This window comes from Rhinatrema bivittatum, chromosome 14 (genome assembly GCF_901001135.1).
Source record: "Rhinatrema bivittatum chromosome 14, aRhiBiv1.1, whole genome shotgun sequence".
In the NCBI taxonomy this organism is placed as follows: domain Eukaryota; kingdom Metazoa; phylum Chordata; class Amphibia; order Gymnophiona; family Rhinatrematidae; genus Rhinatrema; species Rhinatrema bivittatum.
Window position 1 is genome coordinate 17402738 of NC_042628.1, and position 21023 is coordinate 17423760.

A 21023-nucleotide genomic window follows, 5' to 3' on the forward strand; every position below is an offset into this window, starting at 1 on the left:
TGACCCCGTTCCCACTGTCCAATGGAGACCCGCCGGGCGGGTTCAGCTGCCCCGCCCATGACAAAAAAAAACCATCCCTCCTCGGGGATTGGCTAGCGCGCGCCCGGCCAACCAGACGGGTTTGTCGTGACGTCAGAGCATCGCGTTCGAACGGCGGCTCCAAGCCTCTTTTAAGAGTAAGCGAGTGCCACGTTGCGGCTCCTTCGGCTCCGCTGGAGGGGTTCGGAGGCCTTCGGAAGCGTTCGGGCCCCCGGTGGGCGGAGTGGGCTCGGCGGCCGTCTGCGACTTCCCGGGCAGCGCCTTGCCGTCTCCTGCCGGCGCAAGCATGCTGACCGACAGCCTCGTGGAGGAGTTCGACATCAAGGACGATGAGCCCTGGTACGATCACCGGGACCTGCAGCAGGGTGAGTCGGTGGGGCGGCGTGGGCTCGCCCTTCCTGGGCGAGTGGCTCGGGGAGACGAGAGAAGCAGCCGCGGGTGGGGCTGCTGGGCAGGTGAAGCCGCTGTCCGAGTACAGTGAGCGCACGGAGGCGTCGACGTTTTGTCTCTTCTTTGTTTTCGCTGCAGGGGATGCGGTGTGCGAAGGTCCTCACTCATTTCTCTTCCAACTACGAAGTATCTGTTTTGATTCCGTTTTTTAGTTTAACTTCCCTGCCTTCCCCTCCCGAGTTCTATCATTTGTAAGAATATCGGTTTCTTTTGATCTGCTTAAAAATAGCCGATTATTTCTCCGCCGCAGTGCATCTGTCAAACGAAGATACAGACATCCTTTTACGCATCATGGGAGACTTAATAAAACTATGATCTGAAGGAAAGCTTCTAGGGCGACACTGGAAAGGTTAACGTAACCTATGAAGTTTCTGTTCCATTTTGCATACAGTGTAACTACAAACTCTTAATGTACCATCTTATTGCATTCCTGCAGGCATTATCGGACACTGTTTTCTGTATTTCTTCTTTTTAAAGACCAGAAGCTCTTTGGTTTGAATAAAGTGACTTGCCTTGCGCTTAAAGCAGTCCTTACTAGGAGAAAGTAACAGAGGGAAAGTATTTTTTTCGTTTGTTAGCTAAAATCTTTCTCTGTTACATCCAATTCTGTGTGTACAATTCTGGTCGCCGCATCTCAAAAAAGATAATTGCGATGGAGAAGGTACAGAGAAGGGCGACCAAAATGGTAAGGGGAATGGAACAACTCCCCTATGAGGAAAGGCTGAAGAGGTTAGGGCTGTTCAGCTTGGAGAAGAGACGGCTGGGGGTATGATAGAGGTCTTTAAGATCATGAGAGGTCTTGAACGAGTAGATGTGACTCGGTTATTTACATTTTTCAAATAATAGGACTAGGGAGCATTCCATGAAGTTAGCAAGTAGCACATTTAAGACTAATCAGAGAAAATTCTCTTTCACTCCATACACAATAAAACTCTGGAATTTGTTGCCAGAGGATGTGGTTAGTGCAGTTAGTGTAGCTGGGTTCAAAAAAGGTTTGGATAAGTTCTTGGAGGAGAAGTCCATTAATGGCTATTAATCAAGTTTACTTAGGGAATAGCCACTGCTGTTAATTGCATCAGTAGCATGGGATCTTCTTAGTATTTGGGTAATTGCCAGGTTCTTGTGGCCTGGTTTGGCCTCAGTTGGAAACAGGATGCTGGGCTTGATGGACCCTTGGTCTGACCCAGCATGGCAATTTCTTAAGTTCTTAATTAAAAGAAGATGGAGTCGTTTCTGACAGAATTGGAGAATATAGTCCCAAGATCTGAATTTCTTTCCTATTCCTTCTCGTGATTTTGCTAATTCCAAACAAATGTAATTCTGATATAAAGATTCAAAGTTAAAATTCCCTTGGCGTTCCCCCCCCAGTGTTCTGGAAATCCAGTCCCTGTGAGAGCCCTCAGGTAGTGATGCACTGAGGCTGTCACTGGGTGTGTCCTGCTTAAGGAACAGACTTTTTCTGAAACGCTTGTTGGGATGTTTACAGCTAAACCTTAAAGTAAGCTGAATTGTTTGGCCTCTGAGTGGTAATTGTTCATGTCCCTTCCAGCACTTTTTGGTTACCTGAGACATTTCTAGCCATGTAATCATGTTAATGAGAGGCTTCACAAAAGCTGGTATTTGCAGGCGTGCAGAGAAGGTGCTGAGACACTGCACTCTCTCAGCAAATTGAGAAAATGGCTCCATGCCAGGAATATTCTGTGACATAATTGCATCTCCCACTACACTGCTGGTCCATCATCTCTCCAAATGCAGGGATTTAAGTTTTAAGTTTCAGGATTGGGGGGGGAGGAGAAAACATGAGCTTGGATAATTGCATTCCAATGCGTCTTATCCGTTTTCTTTTAATATGAGCTATTCTGGTATGTTTGTTCCTTCTCTACCAATGTGTGTGACCTTCAGCAAGGTCTCTCCTGTGCTCAGAACTTTGACTTGTAAGCTCATTGGGGCAGTGACCTAGTAACTTGTCACTTGTGCTGCTTTTATGATTTTATTCTTTCTTTAATTAGCTTGGAATCTGAGAGAGGGTGGGGAATAGATGAGAAGCTGAGGCAACAGGTGGATTCACAAAGAGTGGTGCAGGAGTAACCTATAGTTTCCATTTATATGGAAATGAACTCTTGTAGTTCAGATGAGATGGCATGAGGTTAAGAGAAATTAATCACCTGCTGCAGTTTAGGATCTCTTATCAAAAAGACTTTTTCTCAATGTAATGCAATCTGATTTTTAGCATACTTGCCAGGTGTGAAGAAAGGCACTCTGAATCCATTTCACACATGGGGATGTGTGGTGAAGTCTGTTCTCCTCCAACTCAGTAGCAGTTTAGTGGCCATGTTGTCCATTTCACCTTTTTTTTTTTTTTTTTTTTTTCTGGTAAAACAGACTTAAGAGCTTTACCCTTCTGCATGCAAAATACTTCTTTCTTGGGCTTGCAGTGTGTTTCCTGACTCAGCTAGGAAACTAACAGAAGAGAGGTTTCGCAGCTGAAAGATAATGTTCCCCTACTGGACCTGCATTGCAGCCAGGGCACCAGTTTAAGAACCAGACAAGTTAGAAGGTTCATGCCAGAAATATAACCGGAAAGTGCATTAGGATCCTATTGAGCCAGAATGCAATCTACAGATACCATTAGGCAGCTCATTAAAATTAAACTTTGTTACCCCCATGATTGCTTTCTGTAATTACTCACTGTATGCTGTGCACAAGAAAATAGGTACATATGCTAACTACAATGGACACAATCTGCTTCGTACCCAGTTATGCTGGTTTAAATTGATAAACTGGATAGTAGTGAAATGACCAAGGACACAAGAACCAGTGGGAGAACAGGTTTTCACGTTGTCCAAGGACATATGAGCCGGGGGAGAACAGGCTTTCGAGCTGTGAATATAGGAACTATCTGAGGTCACTGGTACAACTTCTGAATTGCCTAGTAGTATTAGCGATGTATGTATTCATGTTATACAGGGAACAGGCACAGCAGCTGAATAAAAAGTTGGTAATTCCTAGACAGGAGGCTGAGCATTAGCTATGGTGGCATTCAGTGTCTTTTTTACTGTTTTGCCTTACTCATGAGCTACTTGCATCCAGGTTTTGGGTACTGAACTTTATAAATGACCTCTCAATTACTTTCCATTTGTAATGGAACAGGATGGGTAAATAAAGATGGATGAAAAAAATGTACAACTTCTGTGGTAATTCTAGGGATAGTGAAGCATCTAATCTGATCTTTTGTATGGCAGAGATCTGGATGAAAATGTAACACTAAAGTTCATAGTCTTTCAACCTGGCAATCAGAATGAGGAGAACTCAGAGCTGTGGAGCTCAGAATGAGCAGAAATGACTTTTTTTTTTTTTTTTTTTTTTTTTTAATGTTGCCCAAATATTCCTTTCTGTCTCTGCCCTTTTTTTAAATATGAGACTATTTTGGATCATTTCTTCCTATTTATTTATTTATTTTTAATTTTTATATACCTATTATGACCTCAGTCATGCATGTAATAACCCCAACATGCTTTTTGTTTATGGCAAAGTCCGACATTGGCTAGTGATGCCACATAAAAGTTAACAAACTAAAGTTATTCCAATAAAATGGTATTGCCTTAATATATATTTTTGATCTTTCCTCTGGTCTGAACAGTGGAGGCATATTTTTCAGAAAGAAGTGTAGCAAGCCCAGTAAAGGTACTACTTTTTTTTTTTTTAAATATCTATGGGGAAAAAGATCACTGGTGCTCGCCTATTGGCCACTCAGACAGTAGCAGCCTGGAACACCATACGTGATCTGCCCTGATGGCAAAGAAGTTGAGTTCTCCATGTCCCAGAAGTTAAAAAATCATCCTCTTCGTTGATCCTATTTTTAGCTGGATACTAAAAGGACAAAATCCAATCCACAGCTCCCATCTCTTGCCATAGGGTCAGAAACTTCGTCCTCTCATCTGAAAAACCTACCAGGTCGAAGCATTATCCTGATAATTAAAAAGGTAGTGTCTAAGTATCGCCGGGATGGCTTTCCTACTAAACCTCCATCTCCTTCCAGAACTAAAGGAGATTAGAAAAGTAAGTCTTTAAATCCTAAATTTAATGAATCGCTCTGTGAGATCATGAGCTGAGCCTTAATTCTGGAGCAGTGAAAGGGTCTCCACAACCCTACAACATTGACGCGTATATTTCTTTAACAACTATATCAGGTTAACACTTTTTTAATGTGGGAAAACTTCACAGCTCTTGGATACTTCAGGGAATTTTCCGTTACCATCAGATTCACAAACAGTGCCTTGTTAAGGAAGGGAGATCCCTTAAATGTTTTATAAATGGAATCTTCCACTTTTTCTCGACAGCAGAGCCTGCTTGCCCACTTTACATAGTTGATCGCTATTAGTTTTGCTTTGAAGCGAATACAGAACTGGCCTAAGCTTTAATATCCACCACAGCATGTCATAAAACATCCAAGGCGACTTTTTGTTGCTATTTCTGTTACTCTGAGAGTCAGCAATTTCCAGATCTGCAGTTGAGTTAAAATTTAGATTAAAAAAAAATTGTATTCTGACTTACACTGACATCTTAAGTTGTCTTATCCAGCTTCTGCCATGTCCGCAAATCTTCTTGGGGGCTATAGACCCCAAAAACTGCTAATGCAAGACCCCATTTGGGAGAACAATTTGGTTTGGGTGCACCACTTTCCGCGGGGGAGACACTGAGAAACGCAGCACAACCTCTCCCCTTACCGGTGCCTACCAATGACTTTACTGATGCTGCCGAAGAGCGTCTTGTAGAAGAGATGAATGAGTCTACAGGTCCCGTGGCTGCTGGGCCCAGAGTTGTTTTGCAGGAGGAAATACAGGGCTGCTTGTGCTTTGGCTATACTCAAAATTTAAACACCAACAAAAGCAGCAAGCGTGCTTACTGACCAAGCATGTATGCTGAGAAGTTGTTTCTGAGTTATAGTAACAAAATCTCTGAGAACGAAGCCACCATGGCTCAGAGCTTACATTTTGTTCCTAACTTCTGTTGATAAGATCAGATTTATTTTTTGAGACATTCTGCATTTGAGATGATATGAACTGGACTTTACCTTGGTGTAGGTCAAGAGTTTAAATGACTTGCCCCCATTTTTGTTCTGTGGTTTTTAAAGTATGAAAAGCTTGCTGTCTTGGAATATTGTAGGCTAAAAGGACTTGATGTGAGGCAAACTTCGGAGTTTTTTTTTCTGTGGGGATATACTTTCTTAGGTGCTATTAGCTGGCAGGACTTGGATAGGACTAACTAGATACACTTAACACATGTAGAACTCAAACCTGGAGACACAAAGGTGACCACTGGGGGAGACTGGATACACAAAGCAAACTAGGAGCAAACATACATAGGACTGAATCCAAGGCCAAGTGCAGACTGTGAGCCTGAAATATCACCGTCCACACAGGAACAAGATGGCTGCCAGCAGGAAGTGTGGGCCACAGACCTGGGAGAACTAACCAGAATGCCCAAGACCACCACTGAGGCCCTCTGCTGGTAGGTGGCAAGAACCGCCCAACAGCTTCAGTTTGTCTTAGTTAGAACTGGGAAAATCTTGTTACCTGATGGTAATAAGTGAGTAAAAATTGTGCTGAACTTTAGTGTATGTTTTAGTACACAAGTAATGAAAAAAACTCCTGATGCAATAAGGTAACATGAAAATGCATCAGGAGTGTATAAACATACCAATACAAAAATGTGCAAACAAAACGTGATTTATGCACACAAAACACACTTTGTGAACATTGTGTGCAGAAAACACAAGTTGCGCTCCAAACTCATGATATGCACACAAGTCCCCTGCTCTATGCATAATCACATCCACTAAGCAGAAAACAATTTGTGCACATATATGCAGAGTATGGGACCCCCATACCACGAACTCAGGTGTCTAGGGCTGAACCTAACTCCTGGTCATAGGTGGAGTAACTTCCAGCATTAAGAAACCAAAGCATTATTACAGCAAAACTAACAAATTATTGAAGGTTGAATTGCAGCAGGACACGACTGACTGTTCTGTAATTGTAGGTTATTCATTCTTTTGTGCACCTAGCAGCAGTTTTAAGTAAACTAGTAAAGCTTCGGCTCCAGTGAGAAAATGATCCAGACTTTGATAAAGGTGGCGCTTGTATCCTGTTCCATATGTACAAATCCTAGTGAAATCGACTTGGCTTCCTCTTGCCTCTCTCCAGGCTGTTGCCAGATTTCTGTCTTGAATTTACTTCTCAAAAGCAGCAGCACGGCATCTGAATAATAGAACAGTGGCTGGAGCTCTGACTGGTCCTGGACCTGCGGTGTTAGAGCAGGGATTATCCAACCACCGAATGTTAAGTGATGAAAAGTAGGCTTCATTTTCCACTGAAGGGGTTAATCTTCTGCTGCCTCTCTCTCTCTCTCTCTCTCTCTCTCCTGGCAATAAAGTCTCTAAAATGACCTTGCTTTGTTCTTCCCTCAGCTCTAATAGTACTTTTTCTTCTTATGCCGATCAATGATGCTTTCTCTAATGAAGCCCTCTCTGCAGTAATTCACACAGAGTGATGTATACACCAGATATTACATTATAATAGTGGGAAAAGGGGTTTTTCAGCTGAGCACATTCTCTAGCACAGTTTTATCAATTGGCAGGTTATTAGTGAGGAAGTTCCTTTTTTTTATTTGCCTTTATTGGAGTAAAGATTGCAAAGGGTCCTTTATTTTCAATTTTTTTTTCCTGGGATTTTTCAAGTTGTAACAATTTCACTTATTGTAGCAATCAGTTTCCACTTTTTTTTTTTTAATTGAAATTCCTCAAAACTGGAAGAAAAAAAAAGGTCTCCAGACATGCTGTACCTGCTGTGGTGTGTTCAGCTCATCCAACAGGGGTCAGGGGCTTTCATGCCCCTTAATTTGCATAAGAGGTTCCAATCTTATGAACAAACTGGAATCAGCAGGATACAAATATTTGAGTAAAAAAAAACAAAATCAAAAACCCCTCCTCAATCTGCCGAAATGTTGGAAATCTGATCCAAATCGCTGGCTTCCTGCTTGATACCGATTTTAAAAACTTGCATTATTGGGACCGCAGTTAACTTTCCAGTGTTCGAGCTGGCAATTGCTAGGTGTTCTGTACTTGGAATGGAATTCATTTAGGACTCTGGGTGAATTCCTGACAAAAACACATCCCTGTGGCCTTCCCTCACTTTAGGAAGCTGTCTTCTCAGTTCAGCAGTTTTTAGCCAGTGGATCCATTTTAGTATTTACCAAGCAGAGGATCAGACTGTACCTTGGCAGGACAAACTAAAACAAAAAAAAAAATTATATCGATATAAACACATACCTATAAGCTTGTTGAAACTCCCATTGAAATTTCAAGAGAGCGTTTTGCTCAAGTTCCTTGGGATCAGTGTGTGTTTGGGGGGGGGGGGGGGTTTGGCAAGGAATCCCTGGTCCACACTGCATGGTGCCCGAGCCCCCTGCCCTCTCACCTCCAGCATTCTCCCTCTTTCTTCTCAGGCTGCCTTGTAGCAAAGGTGTCCCGAGGAAACATGAGGCTGCAGTAGCAGTCATGGCCACAAGGTGGCAACATCATTAGAACATGATGGACACACATTAAAATTGGGTTTTATTTATATAATGTATTGGAATCCTTGTTTCTTGGGTGTACTCCCCTAGCCATTCAGGTTTTCAGGATTCCCATGATAAATATGTATCTAATATTTGCATGCCTTAATGCTAATTTATTGTGGATAATGTGAAAACCAGACTAGGGTGTATGCTGGGCCTGGCTTAGTGTGCGCACACACACTTACTTTTTTCTTCAACCAGTCTTGGAGTACTCCCTAGCTAGTCTGGTTTTCAGATTATTCACTGTGTGCATATGAATGAATTTGACTCAGAAAAGACATTTATTGGGTTAGCAGTCTTTATAAACATTTGGAGGTAGATATTCAGTAACTTAACCAGATAACTTATCTGGCTAAACCACAAGGATATTCAGTGGCATAGCTATACAAATTCAGTGCTAGCCATCAAGAGGTATACATATGTCACAGCCAACAATCTATTACATTAAATTCATTTTCTGCAAAGATCAACTCATTTCTCCAACTTTAATTCCCCATCAGTCTCTTTATAACTCTTAATGAATTGATTTTTTTTGTTTAAAATGCGTTTTCTCCTCTGTTTGTATTTGCATATGAGAATTACTTTCAGTTTTACATATCCCCGCTTTTCTTTTAATAGGGTCATTCATCAAAATCATTATGGCATTAATGCACGCGATAATGCATTAATGCATGGCACGAATGCAAATTTTTGGGAGGGGTGGGATCAGGGAGGAGTTTGGGTGGAATTTAGGAAAATGAGGGGCAGTATTGCACCATGCGATAGCATAACACATGCTATTGCATGGTTTTAATGCCGGTAATAACTACACCTCTTTTCTTGGCATTAGGCTGTGCGATATGCCGAAACGGCCATAATGTAATTCGCGATAAATTTTTTGAATTGCATACTAAGTGTGACTCCCCTTCTTTCTTTCTAAAGATCTGTACCTTGCGGCCGAGCTGGGGAAGACCTTGCTAGACCGGAATACGGAGCTGGAGGAGTCCCTGCAGCAGATGTACACAACCAACCAGGAGCAGCTGCAGGAAATCGAGGTAGCACCCGGGCCTGCAGGACCACGGCACTAAATTAGCACAAAAATCCAGGCGGGGCCTCTGTCTCAAAAGCTCACGTCTGTGTCCCGCAAAACGTAGCTGCCTTTAGTGTCTTGGGTTTCATTTTTTTTTATCTAAGTCCGTTACTAGAATTCTTTTATTGGAATGCCCAATTTGTCTGAGCATTTAATGAATTACCTGCTGAAAACGAAGTAGAATTCCACAGATGTCTGCTTGTATTCCTGCCCCTAGGCTGATTGTATGTTCATTTCCTCTTGATTCTTGGGGATTTGCTGTTAGGGCTGCAGCAGAGAGGTGGCTTTGGTTCACAGATTTCTATCCTACTAGTGTGAAATACCATAAAATTTCAATACGGTGAACACAAAAGCCATATCTATGCTACATAATCACAAAACTAAAATTACACCATGCCATACATTGTAAAACATTAAATACAAAATAGCATGAATCGCAGGCAAAAACCAGAAACTTCTGTTTTTAAACTGGCTCTAGGGTTTGACTATCAAACCAAAAGCTTGTGTGGAAAAATAAGTTGAGGGTTTTTTTTTTTTTTAATATAAACTGAGGTAGTCCACCTCCTGACAAGGAGCCAGCAGAAGAAAACTCCCTAATACTGGCCCTGCAGTGGAAGGATCTTTCACTGCTTTCTGTACAGAGGATATGCAGGGCTTGTCGACCCTTCTTTGAGTGCCCTGCTTAGCTGGACTTGTACTTTCAAGGTTGATCTGGAGTACTTGGGCTATTCCCTCGCAGAGCCCTTACAAGCATGATGGCGACGACCTCAACCTTTGCTTTTTGTCCAAGGGGAGAGCTCATGTAGTTCTCCCAGTTAACGGGAGTAGCGTCCTCGCATGCAGCCACGTTCTGTGCAAGTTTGAAGCATGAGGGTTGCTGGAGATGGAAACCCAGAATGACAGTAATCCACGGTCACGACTGAGGCTCGAGCCACAGTGTGCAAGTCACTCAGGAACAGAGGTTTTCGTGCCTAACCATCTTTAATATAACAGGCCATATGTATTCGTTGAAAGTTTACTATCAAATAGTGGAGGGGAGTGATAGCTGTACAGTTTGATCCCTTCTTGTATTCCTGTTTGGATCAGGAGATTCATCACAGCAAACAACTGGAGCTGGATGGAGTTCTATGAAAGGCCTTTTCCACTGCTCTCTCCAGGTGGTAGCAGAGCTTTTGTGTGACTGAGCTGCAGAGGGGGGTGTGGTGTGCAGGGTTTTTTTTTTAATGACCATCAGACCAGTGAAGAGGTGATCTAACTGGGATTGGTGAGAAAACAAACGGCCTATGCTCTTTAATGTAAAGCACCTCCAAATTTTATATTTAAGTGTTTGAATAGAATTTTTTTTCCCTTTTAAAAAGTGTTAGGCGCACTAACATGGTCGTGAGATGAGGGCTCATCCCAGACTTTTGAAGCCTTTTGAATAAAGGCGCGTGAGGCCCCCTACCCACACTCTGTGCTCATTATAGTGGAATTCCTGAATCTTGTGGAAACTAGAAAGGGTAAGAGAATCGCTCCAAGGGCTAAGGGTCACAATTTTTATTTCTTTATTTTTAAGATTTTATTACATTTGAATAAAGAAGAAAGTGTACATACAGATGCATATGGCCCCTCGAAACAAGAAGAGGCACGGTATCAAGTTACCATGTGTACAACTGATGCTCAATGAGTGCATTACAGTACTTCCTCTTATGTAAACTGTTAACTCCCAAACACAATTTTTATTTTTAATTTTAAAATAATGGGCTGAATTTCAGTAACTTAATCCTGGATTACTGCCCTTGCAGCAGAGTAGGTGGTGCAGCTCCACAATTCACTTGCCCCTTGATCTTCCTCAAACAGTGGAGGGGTGAGGGTTCAATGAAGCATCAAAGATAAAAGGTTTTTATGGTGTTGGGGGTGCGGCTCCACAATAGGAAATGGCCCTAATAAGCTGATCTGAACTGTGTATGCACACGTGTGCTGGTCATTAGAACGTGAAACGTTGGGCTTTGCCTTGCATCACCGCTTGGACAAGCGAGGGCTCTGTTCAGCAAGGTCTTCATCTTGCAAACTTGGTTTTATTTTTGATACACGAACAGGATTGTCCTCCCCTAATAACGCTGAAGTGCACTGGATGTGCTTTTTTTTTTTCTTGAAGAGGTCTGAGATGGGGTGTGTTGAATACCTTTTATCAATGTGGCTGACCGTCATTGAGCAGATGTGAATCTGTTGTTCACTCCTTCGGGTAGTACAAGGACTAGAGGGCATGCCACAAAGTTAGCAAGTGCACATTTTAAAACAAATCTGAGTTCTTTTTCATTCAATGCATAGTTAAGCTCTGAAATTCATTGCCAGCAGATGTGGTTAAGGCAGTTAGTCTAGCTGGGTTTGAAAAAAGGTTTGGGTAAGTTCCTGGAGAAGACCATAAACTGATGAAAGGGAATAGCCACTGCTTATTGCTGGCATTAGTAGCATGGGATCTATTTAATGTTTGGGTACTTGTTGGGTATTTGTGACTTGGATTGGCGGCTGTTGGAAACAGGATACTGGGCTTGGTGGACCCTTGATCTGACCCAGTATGGCAATGTCTTGTGTTCTTATGGCTGACTGCTGTAAAGTAACCAGTGCAAAATAGTGAGTGTGGAGCTTTGTTCAGGCTCCTCCTTGTTGGAGTTCCTTTCCTTTTTAGGATTGGAAGGGTCCTGTGCTGCCTTCTCTCAGCTGGGGGTCTTGGTGTCTCCTGATTTCAGGGGGGGGGATAGTAGAGGGCCTGGGAACCTGAGCGATACTCAGCAGACCATACGAAGCGACTGCTCTGTGATCCTCAAAGCTGAAGATGGTTGGAGCCATGTCAGAGAGGGACATAGCAGGAAGAAACAATCTTCCTTTAACTCTTTTGTTCCTGTAAAACCACAGATCAGTCCAGAGAATTGTATGTTCAGGAAAAAGGGGTTGTCCAAATAACTGCACAACAAAAATGTGTGAGAGACGAGGCTGCCCTTGTACTGCTCCTGCACTCATTCTGTGTTGCTGCAAAGTGCGTGGCATGTCCTGAAGAGGCGGTGGCAGGATCGTGGGATCGGAGCGCTTCTGAAAGGCGAGCGCGGGGCCATTGAAGCCTTGAGACAATGTGACGGTGGCCATGCTGGCGTGGCTGCCTGCTTGATTTACAGTGTCTCGCGTTTTCTGTCTTCAGGGTTGCTGCTGACATTGAGACCCTTCCATCACTGTCTAAGCTCTTAATCTTTCAGCATCTGGGAGGAGAAATGGAGAAGTATAACTGTTGGGGATTTCCCCCCTCCCCCTTTTCAGTGGAGCTCCTTCTGTGCCAGAAGGGAGAAAACATCTCCTCCATAGATTGTATTGAGAATATTTTTTCTACTAATCCAGCAGTACAACTGAGCCTTTTTTTTTTTTTCCTTGTGTTGATCTATAGATTAGACAAGAGCTGGGAAGAACAGGATATATAGTAACTGTGGCAGAGAGAGACCAAATGGTCCATCCAGTCTGCCCAGCAAGCTTCTTATGGTAGCATCTGCTACGCAGTGCAGGCTACCCCCATGTTTCTCTTAAGGGTAGCAACTGCCACTCTGTGCAGTTATCCCCAAGCCTTACGATAACCCATAAAAATGTACTGCTAGCAACATTTTTTCTGGGTGAGGAGCTTTCTTGAATTCAGACAGTGGTACCATGTTTTGCTTATGGGCTTGTGCTTTTTTTTCACCTATGTCTGTGCGTCAGTCCCCCAGACTGTAAGTCAGGCCTGTGTTGGTGGTTGTCTGAATCCAATTCCTCTTCCACCACCCTCACCATCAAAGCAGAGAGCGATGTTGCAGTTGTGTCAAGCATCAAGGCTTGTTGGTTAAGGGTAGTAATCCCATGCCTTCGGTTAAGGGTAGTAACTGTTGCTCCGTGCAAGTTACCCCCCATGCTTATCAGGTGCCATTAGTTGTCTGACTCCCTTTTCCCTCTATCATTGAAGTGGAGAGCAATGTTGCATTGCATCAAAAGCATCCAGGTTTATTGGCTAATTGTAGTAATAGCTGCACCAGGCAGTTACTCCCAGGCACCCTCTTCAGTTCCATCCTTTAGGGATCCACAGTGTTTATCTCATGCTCCAGAAGGGCATTCCCGACATCCACCACCTTCTTCATGAAGAAGAAATATTTCCTGGTGTTGGTTCGGGTCCATCACCCACTGGAATCTTTCCCCCCCCCACCCCCCCCCAGTTCTACTGATTTCTTTCCAATGGAAGAGGTTTGAAGTTCGTGCATAATTAAAACCTTTCCGGTATCTGAAGGTCCGTATCATCTCTTCTGCAGGGTATACAGATTAAGGTCCTTCAGCCTCCATCCAGTTAATGTGTGCATAGGTTTGATGTAGCTGTCCAGTGCCGGATTTAATTTGGAATCTTACTTTTTAAACTACCTGAATACCTATTGTGGTGGGAAATATCTTATTGAAAAAGGGAGCACCTAGTGTGTTGCATTCTGCAACTGCCTCCTATTCCTTTGGGCTTCAAGTGAAATTGCTATATTCTGTATGAGCCTCAATTTACAGCTAACAGGGGGTCTTCTCCCCACCTCTCTCCCACTTCCTCTGACAGCCCTGGGAAAGGGGTGGAAGCCTGCTTCATCAGAGCTTCCCTGCTGTAAGAGGGCAGGGGAAATAAACCCAGATCCCATGCATGGTAGCGTTGCAGCACTGCCACTCCGCCATCGGATAGTAAGGTCTGAGTGCGACAGAACTGTCCATGGCTTTCCCCCCCATATTCTAGTTTAGGTTACAAATGAAACCTGGGTGTTCCTTACAGCTGAGACCCTCTTTCCTGCTGCAGCTTCCTCTGATACTTAAAGGATTACTTTAATGAAACTACAGACAACAGAAGTGCTTAATCGGGAAAGGAGGGCACCAAATGTGTAATTAGATGGCTTCAAGGTCAGGAATTGCAGTTTTGAGGCTTTCATCCTGTCTGAAACACTTTTCAAGAAATATTAAAAAAAAAAACAAAAACCTGCCTTTTCTTTCCCTCTCCTGTGTGTTTGCAGTTTAAATTCTGTCATCTGTCCCTCTTATAATCTATAGAAATTGTTTTCTGCTGCCGGGTATCTTGACTAGAGACGTAGCCATGCATGGGGTTTGATTTTTATGTACAAAGACCTGACTAATTTTTCTGCCCGCCCTTTTGTTTTTGCTGAGTGGCTACAGCAGCTTGGAATTAAAGTGCAGCTTAAAATCCTCTTTGGCTTCCAGCGTTGCTGGCTGGTTTCATCATGCAGGAAGTGACTTGTGCATAGCAGCGGCCAGAAACCGATGCAGCGCTGCGCAGCTTACACTGGGTTCTTGGAGGAAATTCCACAGTTACTGACATGGCTTGGGCAGCTCTTGTTCTGCTCAACCTCACTAAAGCCATATTTTTTTTTCTCTCTCTCCTCACACGCCCTTCCTTATTGGAGCTAGAATTGCTTTTTCCAGCTGCTTGGAGGTCTCTGTCCCTAGTTGTGTTCAAATCTGTCCCTGGGAAGTTTTAAGCTGTGGAAAAGTGATTGGGAACAAAATCCAGAATCTGATTTTTGAAGCCTTTACCTCTATTTCCTTAAGATCACACATTGCTATTTTTAGTTTTAAAAAAAAAATTACATTTCCTTTCCTTCTAAGTTCCGGTGCAGTTCTGCACACTTTGAAGGAATCCTTCTAAAGCCACACATTTCGTTTGCATCGTACTGTTGTGCAATACCTAAATTCTATTTGACTCAAAATTTATTTTTTTTTTAATTTTATTTTCAAGGCTTGCTAAAACTTTTCTGATTTGCAATACCTTTTCTGTAATAGATAAAATTCTTCAGTAAACCATGTGTGTATGTGGAGTGGTGTTGCTGTCGTGACCTTTACCCATTCTGTCACCCTTCCTCCTTATATTTTATTTTTTAAAAAAAAACAAAACCTTGCCACACTGAGTCATACCAAAGGCTCATCAAGCCCAGTATCCTGTTTCCAACAGTGGCCAATCCAAATCACAAGTATTTGACAGGATCCCAGGTTGCTTATCTTTCAGCATGGACATTTTTGAAAATTATCAAAATGCTTTAGTGGCACTGGTTATTAAAGTATTTGCAAACTTCTGGCAAACAGCTCTCTGTTTAAGAGCCTCGGCATTGCAGGCTTGTGCTCGTTTAGAACACTTTAACATCCCTGAAGGATGGCAGATTTGGGGGAGGGAGTTAAAAGCTCAACTACCAACTTACTTCCAGATAGGCCCCATTTTTGAAACCACCTCCTGTAATCACTTGTAGCTAACCCATCCCCACCCCTGCCTAATAAAACATCCAGAAATTGCAGAACTCTTAGGGAAACTCTGAACACGTAGGACTGGTCCAGTCTCCCTTCCGGCTGTGAGTTCATCATTTAGCTCTCTGGGCTGGGGTTTGCTTCTGTGGCTCTGAATGCCAGAGCTGGGTCTCTGTGTAATGCATGAGCTTGGAGGTCCAGAAAAGGGTGCTAATTTGTGGCAATAAAAAAAAAAAGAGCAAATGTTCTTCTTTGCAATACACTAAACATTTAATGAATGGCACAAGTATCTTCCCGCCCCAAATTAGCAAACCAATAATACCATGAAAAACAGGAGTATCCATATGCCTTCCCAAGGACAAATAAAATCGAAATACTTTGAAAATAGCCATGTTTTTACAAATCTCAAGTAATCTGCAACTCTTGCAGTTCCAAATCGGAGCGCTTTGACAAATTGCTGCCAGGTGACCTATTGTGGGGACTTCCAACAAACCCTCTCCTTGAGAGCAAAGTGAATGCTTCGGAATGTATAAATAGTTACTCTGGAGTTAACAGGCCTAAAATCCCTCAATGCTCTTAAATATTAGGCAACAAACCTTAACATACCATGACAATTTTCTGAAAGCCAGTGCAAATTCAACATGGGGGATCATATAGTACCAGTTGCAAGCCATACAACCGCAATACATGGCATTGCAGTAATCTGATCGTATTCTGCTAATGCTTGAATCAAAAGCCTGACTGGAGTATCAAACCACTTTGAGATTCTGTAAATTCTGCAGCTGAAAAACCCTGATTTTGAAACTTTTTTTTTTTTTTAAGCAACTTGTGAATTGGAAGACAGGTCTTTAACACACCCCAATTACTTACATACGTTTTAAACTGAAGACCTGCTCAGCCAAGTACCTATGTAGAATACCCAACTAATGTCTGTTCCAGCCAGTTAAAAGGGCTTCAGACTTAGAAGAGTTCAAACATAACAGATTTTGCTGCCAGGATGAATGTGGCCCCAGTCTCCCTGATACTGGTGACCAGAGGGGCATAAACATGACAAGCCATGTAAACCCAACCAAGAAAAGCTGTCAAAGACCAAATGAGAAGGGAGCCTTGTGGACCTGCACAAGACTGTGGAAATTCAGATGACCAATGCTCATCCCGTCTCATTCACTAAAGAACAGGTCTGTGGAAGAAATCTGGCTTTCTGCTGTGTTTACTTAGCAGTAGCTGAGGATGGTAGCAAGGTTCAGAGTTATGTGCGGACACATCTGTACGGAGCTGAAGCAGGTTTTTATTTAATTTTTACAGGGTACAGCTGATGGCTTGTAACATTCTGTGCTTTTTACTTTGCTTAGTACCTGACGAAGCAGGTGGAACTTCTGCGACAGATGAACGAACAGCATGCCAAAGTCTACGAGCAGCTGGATGCAACGGCACGGGATCTGGAGGAAGCCAACCAGAAGATGGCCGCAGACAGCAGGGTGTCGCAGCAGAAGATAATGAGGTGGGTCATCTTGGGCTCTGGGATGTCTGGATTAGGCTCCGAGCAGCTCAGTCCCGTGGCCATTCAGTTCCTGATGTGAGAAAGCAGACAGCAAGTCTCCCAACTGGCTCGTGCTCTGGTGGCCATGGGGGGAGTTCTTAATGGACTATAGATAGGGAACTCTGTTTTCAGCTTTTTAACTGTATTTTCCTTGGGAATTTATCAACTATTATTGTAACAATCAGAAATGGGAGAGAAATAAACGAAAACAAAAGGTCCCTAACTATAGATGAGAATGTAAATCCTGTGCAACTGATGGTACAGGATATATTTTACATTAAATGGTAGAGCTGAATTTCACACTTTGCTACTCTTTAAATGTGTTTTTCCCCATGATTTTCAGTTTGACTAGCAGTTTCCCTTGATATAACCCCTTTAAGTATGTTCGTGTTCTGTCAGTGATGTATTTCACTTTATAAACTCTAGTACTATCTGTTCCCAAAAGACATTAGATCTGTTATTTTGTAATTCAGCTCAGTCAATACTTGTGTGCATTACTGTCATCCTTTTTAAAAAGAGGCAGCTTTGTATTATGCCCTCTGTCCATAGGACCTGTTTCTTATATCTTTGCTAGTGGAGGGAGGTGCCTTTACTTGTACAGTAACTTTAAACTGAGGAACAAATCAGTCTGTGTCAAGTGCTGGGTGTTCCACTGAAAAATGTGGGAAACTTAATAGGGTGGGATTTATTTTTAAAAGAAAAACTGGTCAAAAACGTGCCAGAACATATCAGAAACCTATTTAGGGCAGGAGGAAAACACTGCTTGGTAACTTTGTTTGTGAGGTGTTATGCACCTGAGAGGTGCCAAGGGACACCCCCTGGTTGAACAGCGGATGCTTTGCTGGCACAGGCTGTCGTGCCACTGGTGTAGCAGGCTGGACTGTAATTGTGCTGTTGCATCTGCCCCTTGCAGTCTGACGGAGACGATCGAAGGCCTGCAGGCGCAGGTGGAGGAACTCCAGCAAGAAGTGGAGGATTTGAAGAGGCCAGGCCCAGCCTGCCAGCGTCGGGAGAGGCTGGAGCAGTCCAAATCCATGCACAGCGTCTCCTGCCTAAAGGAGCTGTATGACCTTCGCCAGTAAGTCGCATGCACGTTCACCGGGTCCATGCAAACTGCTCACTCTCGGTAGATCACATGGGGAAGCTTTTCAACAGGGCTGCAGTAAAATTCTCCACAAACGCAGCTTATCTAGGGATTCCCAGATCGTGAAGTAATTCTAAGTACTCTGTTTTGAGCTAATGCATTAGTGAACCTCTGATCCAATCAAGATGCCAATTTTTTTTTTTTTAACCAAGGCCACAGTTTACCAGGGAATCTCAGTAAACTGATGCTTGCACATCCTGCCAGTTGCTCCCAGCTGCTGTGGTTCTTGCCGTATTTGGGGTTTTTTGTTTTTGGTTTTGTTTTTTTTTTTCCTCTTCCCACTTTTTTGCTGCTGCAGCTTTGGGGCAGAAACTGCTCTCAATTTAATATGTAAGAAAAGAAAAAAATCTGAAATGTTCAATAAACTTCTGTGCTTTTTAAATTTAGAAAATTATGCAAATATACTGCAGAATTAGCTCTTGCTACAGCATTTACTGGGGCCTTCAGACACAACCATTTGCAAAACCTAAGTGCGGCCATCTCCGGGGTGTGTAATAGGGCAGTAGGGTTTTGACATCTGGTTTGTAGAGCTGCTTCTGAAGAAAAGGAAGACTGCAATTGCCCACTTATAGTGGAGCAAAATGAGGCATAGGAAGCTTGGTTGAAATTGCCAAAAGTGGCATCAATGCAGCTCCTGCCCTTTCTGAATGCTTGGGGTTTGGGGGGGGGAGATCCTTATCTGGACATACTGATCATGTCTTACCCAGATGTGTTGGTCCAAAACAAATCACGCAGCATTCAGTCTGTGCATCCAGGAAACCAAATAATGTCAGTGACTTGAGGCAGCTGCAGCTATGCATATACACGCTCGCCCATGTGAAATGCATAGAAAAGTACTCCGTCCCATATGAACCATTTGCATTGTATTTCTTCAGTTGAAACTAAAGGACAATTTTTGGTGGTCCACTAAGAAAATATTGATCACAAAGTGGATCCATATTCAGTGGCATTTAGCCAAATAACTTATGACTTGAATATTTCTGTATAATATGGGGTGGAGTTAAACTAGCTGGATAAGTTATCCGGCTGACTCTGGTTGTCCTGAAGAGTTGTCCTAAAGTGATCCAGTTAACTTTAAGATAATTGGGTATTTTCACTGGTGTAGCTGTGCTGCAGAGTATCCTGGCAAAGCCAGATATGTTTATCCAGATAAATTTGCAGGCTAGCTAGTGGCTGAATATTGCCCCCTAAAGAAGTGCAATTAAGTATGTGCATTCATTTTTAATGTGTACTAATTAGTTTAGTGCACAAGAAAACAAAAAAAAAATTGAACCGAATAATAAACTTTTTTTTTTCCCACTGCACATCCCTAGCAAACTTACAGCTATAGCGATCAGTTTTTAACATGTACTGATTTATTACTGTTTGGAGTCGGTGTAGCGTGAAATGCAGTGATTTAGTACATAAGTACTACCTACTTGCAAAGCCATACATGTCGTTTTTTTTTTTCTCCTTCCTCAGGAATTTTGTGTACGATCATGTCTTTGCGGAAAGAATTGTGTCCCTGCAGTCTGAACAGAGTCCCCTGGACGAAGAGAACGTCGTTTTACGGAAGACCCTGTCGGCGCTGCAGGTCCAGCTGAACCTGGAAAGGAAGAAGCGAGAGAGGATGGAGCAGGAGTACAGCCTGGTCCTGAAGGAGAACACCCACCTGGAGCAGAGGCTCGCGGACTCGGACGCCTGCAAAGCCCGGGCGCAGGAGCTGGAAGCGCAGGTGGCAGAGATGCGGCAGGCGTGCCGCTCGGAGAACGCCTTCGTCAGCAACGTGGAGAAACTGGCCGCCGAAAGGTTTTTTCTGTCCCTGAAGGACTCGCTCGGGAGAGAGTTGGACCCCTGCCTTCTGCTGGAGGTCGCCGCCGCCGTGCCAGAGAGCGGCCGGCAGTCCCGGAGGTGGAGCGGCGGTCAGGCGCTTCTCGGCGCCGCCGCCACGGCCGAAGACATCCTCCACGGCCACGAAGAAACCTGTATCAGGAGGACCGAGGCCGTGAAGCAGAGGGGAATCTCTCTGCTCAACGAGGTGGACGCGCAGTACAACGCACTGAAGGTTAAGTACGAGGAGCTGCTTCAGAAGTGCCACACGGACAACGACTCATTGAGCCAGAAGGCTGTGCAGACCCTCAAGGACTCCCTGCGGAGTTCAAGAGACGATGACCTTTCACCTCCCAGCAGCCCAGCGTCCGTCCCGAGAGCACGGGTAGAGCTGCCCCAGACTGCACAGCCAGAATACAAAGCACTTTTCCGAGAGATCTTTAATAGTATTAAGAAAACCAAGGAAGAAATAAGCGAACAAAGAATGAAACACAAATATTTTTCTACTCTGCCTTTAGCAGATGTGTGAAAAGCTGAGGCTGCAGCAGCCTTTAGTGCAGACAAATATTAACTATAAAAGTTAAAATCCTTTTAGGACAAAATCTCGTGGCTGGGATTAGCTCTCGGGATTGCTGGTTCTGATTGGGTTTATTGGGGAAGGAAGTGGCGATTAGCCTATCCAAAGCTGTATTTATTATTTTTCTCTCAAATACCACCCTGTGATAACAGAAAAAAAGCTTTATTCCTTAGAATGCAATGGAAAGTCCCTGCATGTTTGTACCTAAATTGTCATTTAAATATTGGAAATGAATGACACACAACTATAGAGGGGTTATGTGTGTCCTGTCTGGGGTTTTTGTTTTTTTTTGTATTAAGTGATCTTTGAAGGGTAGACCCTGTCTGTTAAAGATTGACACATAATGGGTTGTGGTCTGCATCGGTCACTGTGTGTACAGATAGGCATTAGCCTGCATGGAGCTGTGTATTAGAACTATTGGTTTGGGGTTTAGTGGTATAAGAATAACCAAAAAACCTGCATTAAGACTAAACAGTTTGTGTATTAAAAAAAAAAGTCTAAACTCTGCATA

The 21023-nt window shown here is 43.3% G+C and overlaps 1 protein-coding gene across 1 annotated transcript; it reads left to right on the forward strand.

The window, feature by feature from the left end:
* The first annotated feature begins 112 nt into the window (after nt 1–112).
* Nucleotides 113–21023, forward strand: CDR2 (cerebellar degeneration related protein 2). Its single transcript, XM_029577695.1, has 5 exons — nt 113–404; nt 9028–9140; nt 16795–16943; nt 17896–18060; nt 19588–21023. Exons 1-5 carry the CDS (start codon nt 326–328, stop codon nt 20462–20464), a joined length of 1383 nt encoding a protein of 460 aa, XP_029433555.1. The 5' UTR covers nt 113–325; the 3' UTR covers nt 20465–21023.

Excerpts from the sequence above, each read along its gene's own strand:
- CDR2 (XM_029577695.1), top strand. The coding sequence starts at position 326 with ATGCTGACCGACAGCCTCGTGGAGGAGTTCGACATCAAGGACGATGAG. Across the intron at positions 405-9,027 it reads TCACCGGGACCTGCAGCAGG|ATCTGTACCTTGCGGCCGAG; the intron begins GTGAGTCGGTGG and ends TTCTTTCTAAAG. Across the intron at positions 9,141-16,794 it reads AGCAGCTGCAGGAAATCGAG|TACCTGACGAAGCAGGTGGA; the intron begins GTAGCACCCGGG and ends TACTTTGCTTAG.